This window comes from Bidens hawaiensis, unplaced genomic scaffold (genome assembly GCF_021521415.1).
Source record: "Bidens hawaiensis isolate Kalapana, Puna unplaced genomic scaffold, B.hawaiensis_p1.1 tig00060238_1, whole genome shotgun sequence".
In the NCBI taxonomy this organism is placed as follows: Eukaryota; Viridiplantae; Streptophyta; class Magnoliopsida; order Asterales; family Asteraceae; genus Bidens; species Bidens hawaiensis.
In genome coordinates this window covers 14,239-23,156 of record NW_027500868.1, presented here as the reverse complement: position 1 = coordinate 23,156, position 8,918 = coordinate 14,239, and the positions used below count along the sequence as shown (strand labels likewise).

Genomic DNA, 8,918 nt, shown 5'->3' with positions numbered 1-8,918 from the left:
TTTGGTGGTCAAGAACAGTGTAGTTCTAGGACAGGAAAGAGGGATTGGATTTGTCGATCATGGTATGGATGTCAAGAAACGGGTTCAATTCAAGATTAAGGGGGATAATGAAGACGTTAATCTTGAATTTAGAAGATAAAGATCAAACGGGTTATAGATAATTCTTGGTGAATTATTTATTGAGTTTTTATATATTTTAATTAGGAATAGATTTTATTGTTTATATTTATTTGGTTTCCTAAATTGAGTCTAATTAGGAGTCTTGGTGAGCAAGTTAAAGTTTTAGTACAAATAGATGGTTAGGGGTATTGTAATTTGTGTACTTTATTTATAATAATAAAAAGAGTCTGAACAAGTTGTTCAATCTTGTGTTTGTGTGTTCGATCAAGGGCATGATTTCCAACAGGTAGTATATCTCATTTTTATTCGAATAAAATAAAGCGGTGCTTAGTTTTCTTTTCCATTTTTTTTATTTTATGTTTTAAACTTACTTTCAAATTACACATGAAGACCAATCTAACATAATCAATCTAGTTCTATTATATTTTTAATCCAATGAAAAGATTATATCTCCTCGATATTCTTTCCGAACTCCATTTGTTATTCTTTAAAGTATGGTCATTATTTGTTGCCATTTGTTATTCTTTAAAGACTTATATGTTTAATTTTATTATTATGTGACAGTAGCTTGTTATGGGTCAAGTCCGGATAATACTCGAAATGTGTCTGGCCAGATGTAACATGGTTAATGGCGGTGTTTGGCAGTTGGGACATTACCGTTAAAACACTGTTAGTGTATCCGTATAAACACGATTGCAGACATAAGTACTTGTTTGCAACTTTGCTTATAACATGTTTGGATGTGTTCTTATTCTTAAACCTACCCGCGTGTTTACACAATCGCCTACTATTAATTTACTTGAGATTTGCACTCTTGTTTGATCTTCCCAACAGATTCTACCACTTCCTTGTACAGCCTGTTTCCATGTACAACTTAATTTTAAGACTTGCAACACATCTTCAGTTGAAGCACCCCAACCCACTGTGATTTTTCACAAACTTTTAACCAGCGTCCACACTTTAGAAGCCAAATTACATTCTATATATATGTAATCTTCATTTTCTAGCATATTTGGACCCCAAGATTTACAAATCGTGCTTGGAATATTGACGTTCCGCTTAGCGAGTGCTACTCGAGTAGGAATTCTATCAATGGCCACTCTCCGACCAAAAAAATCAATTTATTTGCAATCCATCTTGAACTCTCAAAAAACACATTATCTTGCAAGAACGTCTCCTTTTAAAGATTTGATTGCTAGCACGCGCCCAGAATAATTAACCCGATGAATCCTTTTCCCAATTCCACCGATTGACTTCCTGAGACAATGTACAATGTTTTTACGCATCATTATATTAATTGGTGATCAACTTTCAATCATTCATTTTTGTTTCCCATTCTTCTCTTCCATTTTCACTTTATTTCTTATCCTGTATACAAATACGATTCTCGAGCATGCACCATTTCTGCCATTTTCCAGCCATTTATCCACCCAAAACATCGTGGTCTTACCGTTTCTGATGAATCCTCTCAAACTACCATAGAGATTAAGATTGTAAGTGTTCTTCATCCATGTACCTTGTTACATTCTTCCAAACACCTGCTATCGTATTTAGTGGAAAGATGCCAAAACATCAATCTTCTGCCCAATTGTGTGTTACTAACGCTCTTTATCCTAAAAGGTTTAGGATCAGTCTTAGATTGTTGTAATCTGGATCATGCACTGGATCCGTAGTATTCTACGTGGATGTCATGGAATTGAACGGATGGGTATTGGAATCCGGATCATACACTCCGTAGAATTCTATACATATGTCTTGGAACAATGTATAGAATACTACGGTTTCCTTTTAAATATTGTGGCTTATATACATAAAATTATATATATGAAAAACCTTCATATTACGGTTAACATGTATCTGTAAGCCTTGTTTCTTCACATTTGGCCCAACTAATGCATGTGGTCCAAGCAAAGTGCTCCTTGACTCCTAGCAGTGAGCAAACCTAAATGAACATTACCAGCTGGATGTACACTATATTATACTAATACACATCTTATTCTATTGAAATGCAAAATATCATGAAATCACACACAAAGAATTTTTATTTAATTTCCATCATAAACAAAGAACAATCATGCATCTAGTAATTACTAAACATAACTTAACATAATTTCACACTTAAATCTGAGAAAACTTCTTCCACAATGAACTTATGAATGAGGTTAACTAAAGCCATAGAGAACACTTCTAATTATGTTGTGTTAATTAAGACTTGTAGTTATAGATTTCACTGCCTTGTCTGCAATGATAACATACATTCTTTCTGTGAAATGAACCGCATCCCAATAGACGTATTTTGAGTGATCTGCACACATACTCAACCCTTTTAAGGACGTCCCAAATTCGGTTAATCCAGATCCACAACAACCTTTTTTGGTTTCAGTAAAACCTGCCAATTTAGATTCAACCAAAATCATTTCTTCTAGAAAGAATATGTAGCTATCTTGTCCATTGCAGGGATGCATAATGTTCTAACCAGTAGTGCAAAATTAACTAATAATACGAAGTTCAGGTTCGATTTTTTCATGTTGTTCTAACCTATAGTGCAAAAGCCTTAAATTTTAATATATTTTGTTTTAGATACTTCGAAAGCCTTTTTGATTCTATTTTTACTATTATAATTGTATAAAAATCTTTGTTCTTACGAAGTTATAAGTCCTTAGTTTTGTACCATATCTATACATATATGAATCTGAAGTTTTTTGTAATGTTTTAATATTTATAAAATATATTCACATATTTTTCTTCCAAATGAAACTTTATGATAAATTAATCCAATATATTTACGCTGTAATTAATACCATATATATGTTTATAGTTTAAAATATGAGTTTGGATAAAATACAAATGAAATTACCGTGCTAAACGTGAGAATCAAGTAGATTAATCTATGATGTAATTACATACTTACTCTACTTGATTCTCACGTTTAACACGTTAATTTCATTTGTACTTTAACTTTCCCCTTAATATATTTATTCTAGTGTTTTTTTATGTTAAAATCATGCTTATATTTTATAGGATTTAATATGCACCCTAATGACACATGTTAAGGTGTAATCAAGAAGCTCATACCTTTCATATATAAATATAAAAAAAAATACGGATTAATTATAGTTTGTTAAAGTGGTAACTTTGCAGGATAGTAACCAAGTTTTAAATTAGTTTTTATCCCATTTACCGTGAATAAATTAAATTTTACTAACCATATCTAGATGGGGATCGTAAGATATTCTGAATGAGACCATAAATATCGGTAAAGGCAGTTCTCATCCCTAATGTTGTCTCCAGTTCAGACACCTTTGCTTTCAATAAAAGGTTGAAAGAGAGAGCCACTTGGTTCATTTCTTCATCACATTTAACACTATCCTTTAATGTCCTTATCAGAGGCATGCACCCAAAGGGTTCCATTCCAACAACCGCCAGTCTTCTCACCCCCAGTGAATGCATTTTCTATAGTTTCCGTCATCAAAAAGAATTATATGTATAATGGTGAGCTCTGTTACAAATGAAATTAACCTACTAAATGTAAACATAACTAGATTATCACTCTACAATTTTAAACTAGAGTAATAATAAAGTGTTAGTGTAATTACTCTGTACAAATGAAAATCATTCATAACACATAACACAGCTCCTATATAACTATTGTGAAAGAAATCTCTAATTTTTTTTAGAAAGATAGAGAGTAGTAAGTGACTGTGAGTAGATGATAAAGAAAATTTAAATAGATGGGTATATTTGGAAGAACATTGTTCACTCTCTATTATTTTTTAAATATATTTGAAAGTAATAATAAAGATGTGATTGTATAAGAGATAGTAAATATAGTGATTTATAGTGTAATTATAAAGATAGAGATAAAGAAACTTTTAAGAATGATAATATGTTAATAACCCACCAAGATAAATTACAATTTAACTTTTTATTAAAATGGCCTTGGATTTGCTCAAGAATCTTAGAATTTTGGGCTGATTATGATTCAACTTTTTAAGCAGTTTTGAAAGACGTTGGCATGTGTTATTATTTGTTAAACAAAAGTTTATAAACAGCTCTTTTGTGTAATGGAAAGAGCATTGGTACATAAAAACAAAGGTTTGGGTTTCAAATAGTAAGACTTTAAAATTGAAAAAAAAAAAAACAAAAACAAAAACAAAAAATTCTAGAGATTTCTTTTTACTTATCCTGACCCCGAGTTTTCAAGTAGTTCTTGGGGACAGCTCTGCTTCTTGTACATAACTTTCCTAAATAAAGTATTCACTTTTTGAACAATTTAAGACACGGATATTGAAAACCTTAGGGTCTTTTAACTTTCTTTTTGTCATTAAGCATAAATTAGTTAAGTTCCTTATTTCACTCACCTACAGGAGACGCAGTGGTGAAGTTTGGACAAAAAGGTCGAGGTGCCAGACTCAATAAGCATAAAAATTTCATAAACGAGGGGGCGGGGCTCAAGTTTTTGAATAATAACAGGTAAATTTACACTACGTATAAAATTTTTCGGACGAAAGCGGATAAATTTACACTACTAAGTGAAAAAATGAGGATGGGGGACCCCCCGGGGCAAGCTTAAGCTTCGCCCAGTGGCGAAACAAGGACTTCTTCATTAGGGGTCATCGATCATAGGGCTCTCTTCTTTGATAGCTACAACTAGAGGGTTCAAATTACGTTTTTGTATATTAAAATCACATTATATATTAAAATCCAACAAATTCTCATGGTCGGAGAGTCAGCGTACCCCCTCTTGACCCCTCTCTAGTTCCGCCCTTGGCTTCGCCCTTGAGCAGGTGATAAAATCTGAAATTCATTTGACTCATTTGATAAAAAAAAAAGAAAGAAAAATGGAAAAAGAAAAACCTACGGAAATTTAGCAAGTATAGAGCAACATGTAATACGTAATCATAATATCTTAAAAATCATAAATTTGAATGTTCATTTTACACCTATCCATTTACAAACTTATTTAAGATCATTAATTTGAATTGTACTGTATACCCTTGAATTATATATAAGGAAAAGGACTAGTTATAAATCAATTCCATTTTAGTAATGTAGTTTATTTTACTAAAAAGGAAAAGAAATTTCATAGTTTAATTACCTTAACATAACTTTCCATGCAACTGATTAAGTAACGCTGGTATTGCGTGATAGTAAACATGCGCGATCGAGTAGGATCGAAGTAGTAATTTTGTAAGAAGTCATTTGTACCCATGCTCAAGATGAACACCGCATTGGACACAATCTTATGAGCATCTTGTTTTCCGACAAGCCTTTCCATACGAATCTTGTACTCCTTAAAGTACTCCAATTGCTTGTTAAGGGATATCACATTCTACATGATAGTTGATTAAAAACTATATCAATCACGTCAACCTATAATTTGTTTATTGTTCATAAAATTACAAGATATTCTGTTAGATTTGTTATAAAAATTGGGGTAAGAGCAATAATTATAGATATAAAGGTTGGAAATCAGACCTCAAACTCAAACAAAAAAACAAGTGATATTTGTACTTGGTTGAGTTTTTTCAGTATAATTATAAAAAAAAACCACGTAAAATACAGTTACTCTATGCCTCTATTAACTTCATATTTTATCACCAACTCTAACATCTCATAGCAATAAATTGACCATTCAATTTATCTTTAATATCTTTTATGTTTGAACTTTTTATTTGATTCACCCATTATACTTCTCTATTTGTTATATTAACCCTTGTTTATATGTGAAATTAAGATTATATATCCTTCTATTGCTATCCCAAAATATATTAATAAACATATGAACGTGAGAGTCCAGTTTTGTAAAAACATGTTATTCATATTATACATAAATATTTTATGAAACATTCAAAATGTTGTTGGTTGAAATTAATTATAAAACCCGTCTATTTCCAAACTATTATCACTTAAAATAAAGTGGATTTGACTAACTTAATTATTTGCGGTACGTTGTTGTTACGACTGATTCGTAACCGCTTTTCTTGATTAGTTTACGATTGATATGAAATAATGACAAATTTCACAGCAGGTTGAGCGTAAAATGATCGTAAGCATTACAAACACCTCGCAAGTTCGATTGTGGCAATTGCTAATTTTATGACGGTTGTAATTTTGCTGAAAATTTTTGCTCAAATATGAAATATGTAGTGAGAACTACTCGATATATATAGCGTTCTTAATTATCTAATAAGTATAAAAGAGAAGTTTGGTGTCACAATTCTTATTTTTGATTATTTTAATTGGTTTCCGTTGTTAAATAAATAAGAATAAGAGTTGTTAACATAATTTGATTGCTTTGGTGGTAAGAGGTTGATCCACATTTACAACTCAAGTTCAAGCCTTTCCATTTGCAAATTTTACCCTCTTTTATAGTTTTATTATTTTTTTCTTTTTTTTTAGTTTTTTTTTTAATTTTAAGGTGCTTCTATAATTACTAGCGAATAGCCAACGCTTCGCGACGGGAAACGGTACAATAGCGCACGTCACCGAAAACGACCGAATTCGTTTCGACATCAGCTAAACGCTTGAAACCAACAACGCTTGAATTTTACCACCGTCCAAGTTTTATCGACTAGCCCGGCGCAACGTGCCGGTTGAAAAACTAGTTCTTTTACAATAAGAATGCATGGTCGATGTTCTTTATGAATCTACCTTCTTTATAGCGATCTATAAATTATGAAAGCACGGCATTTCAAAAAATAATATTTTCTGAAGATGCATGTCTATAATTTTGCTTTCACAAAAGATCTATTTATAATATTAGGTAAAACATTATTCGTCTATTGAACTATGCTGATATGATAAACTTTTAACGTTATGTGCACGGTTTAATGCACTGAAAACTTTGTATAAAAATGTCGGATTGTCGGATACTATAAATGTATAAGTCATGCACCATGAGAAGGTTATTCTAGATCTCATTCTTTGGTCATTTTATATGTTTAATCATTTTCAAGAATTCGTCATAGGAAAGCCCACCATTCAATTATGGGACCCGTGTCTTCTTAAAAATGAATAACAATGTTGATCTAAAAACGTGTTTTTTTCCTATAATTAAAACCTAACCTAATTAACTCCTTGTTAACCGTGGATCGTTAATCCTCTTAACCAACTATGTTATGTATGTAAGCGTAACCTTCATGCACCGATGCATACATACAAATGAACAAACGTGTCCTTTTAATGTGTTACTTATGATTTAAGTATGGTTTGAGAATGATGAAATTAGGACAATACTTTTCTTTGTCGTGTGAGATCAGATCATATATACTATTTTTTGTACAGATAGTTATGATTATACATAATAAAAAGAGAATATACATTCTTTTACATCAGGACAGAAGGCAAACAGACAAAAAGTCATGCCACTAGTCCCTTTTGGATTGTAAAACCTAGTTTTTTTATAGACAACACAAGATGAGATGTATTCTAGACTCATCAAAAGGTTCAAATGTTGTACGTGTTTTAGTATATGGTTTTGAATGTCACTTACAGTGATATTATTCGCCGTGAAATCATCATAACCAGATCCGCCTGATGCAAAGCTAACACCATGCAAAAGATCTTCGTCTTTTAGGTGTGGATCCAGATAAGCTTTGATTTCTTTACTGTAACCTAAAGCAGCAGCTGTATACGCACAAGAAATCAAGTTATATATAGGTCACTCATGAGTGATATTAAAATATGCAATGGCTTCCACGAGTATAGATATGCATGAATTTTGTTTTTGGTACAAAACCTCATATATATATCATTCGTTAAATAGTAGTATTAACGTTGAAATGTATGGCAAATAGACAACAAGCTAGCTTAGACGCTAGCCATTTTCTATTAGCAAAACTAAGTCGTTTAAAAATTGAAGTATAAAAGTATATATTTTGCTTTTATGCAGTTTAATGCGAGATTATATGTTACTAAATTAAGTATAAAAGTACCAATGAAATCAGTGACGAGTCTGCCATTGGTGAACCTTCCGGTTGGTGTGGACCGAGCAAAATCGTTCCCGTAAGGCAAAAAGTTGCCTTTATGCCATGTGTCTGGAAGATTGTTGTTGTTACCCGGATCAACACTCGAATCTCCAAACACCAAAATGGATGTGACATTATATTTGGCTGCAAGAACCCTAAGTCTCTGTATATACTCCATGCCACGAGCATCGCATTTGATGACAGCTTGAAACAAGAACATATGTATTAGTAGGTTAATTAGGGTTACCCATGTTATATGTTTCATTTTCAACTTGTGTGAAGAAAATGTTAAGATTGTTTTTGTTGTATAGAGAGGAAGTGACTGGCCGATGTGTTCATGCAGAGATATCTCAATGGCTTTTATAGACATGAATTTAATTTTGTTAGGTTTGGGCATTGAATATCCGTATGGGCCATTTATGCTATGTGAGTAATATATACGGAGTATATGTTACTATATATTGTCCTAATTGAAAAGGGACTTACACACTAAGAAGAATAAGTAAAAGAAATTCTAACTAATTTGGATTTCTAGTTAATAACAAGTGCAATGCATCACCATTAAGGCTATGCGTAGTGAAGAGGCTACAAATTAGGGCGTTTTGCGCCGTGTGGCGTTCAGTCAGCAAATTGTGGTTTTTGTTTTTGGGGTGTAATGGTGTAGGGGCTATAAATAGTAATATATATATATATATATATATATATATATATATATATATATATATATACATATATCTCTTACACACACATATATATAATAATAATATAAACAAACAAAACACACAGATATGCAGGGCGAGAACAACCCATCGACCCGGCCCCATTTCG

General features: G+C 31.9%; 1 protein-coding gene across 1 annotated transcript; it reads right to left on the bottom strand.

The window, feature by feature from the left end:
* Nucleotides 1-2,289: 2,289 nt before the first annotated feature.
* LOC143602970 (GDSL esterase/lipase At5g45950-like) lies at nucleotides 2,290-8,477 on the bottom strand. The gene is made up of 5 exons (XM_077079919.1): nucleotides 8,058-8,477; nucleotides 7,616-7,749; nucleotides 5,219-5,452; nucleotides 3,327-3,573; nucleotides 2,290-2,509 (listed from the first exon to the last, which is right to left on the bottom strand). Exons 1-5 carry the CDS (start codon nucleotides 8,458-8,460, stop codon nucleotides 2,322-2,324), a joined length of 1,206 nt encoding a protein of 401 aa, XP_076936034.1. The 5' UTR covers nucleotides 8,461-8,477; the 3' UTR covers nucleotides 2,290-2,321.
* Between the last annotated feature and the right edge of the window lie 441 nt (nucleotides 8,478-8,918).

Coding starts and splice junctions, on each gene's coding strand:
- LOC143602970 (XM_077079919.1), bottom strand. CDS start 8,460: ATGTCTATAAAAGCCATTGAGATATCTCTGCATGAACACATCGGCCAG. Junction 7,750..8,057: donor ACTCGTCACTGATTTCATTG/GTACTTTTATAC, acceptor GTGCGTATACAG/CTGCTGCTTTAGGTTACAGT. Junction 3,574..5,218: donor GCATGGAAAGTTATGTTAAG/GTAATTAAACTA, acceptor CGGAAACTATAG/AAAATGCATTCACTGGGGGT.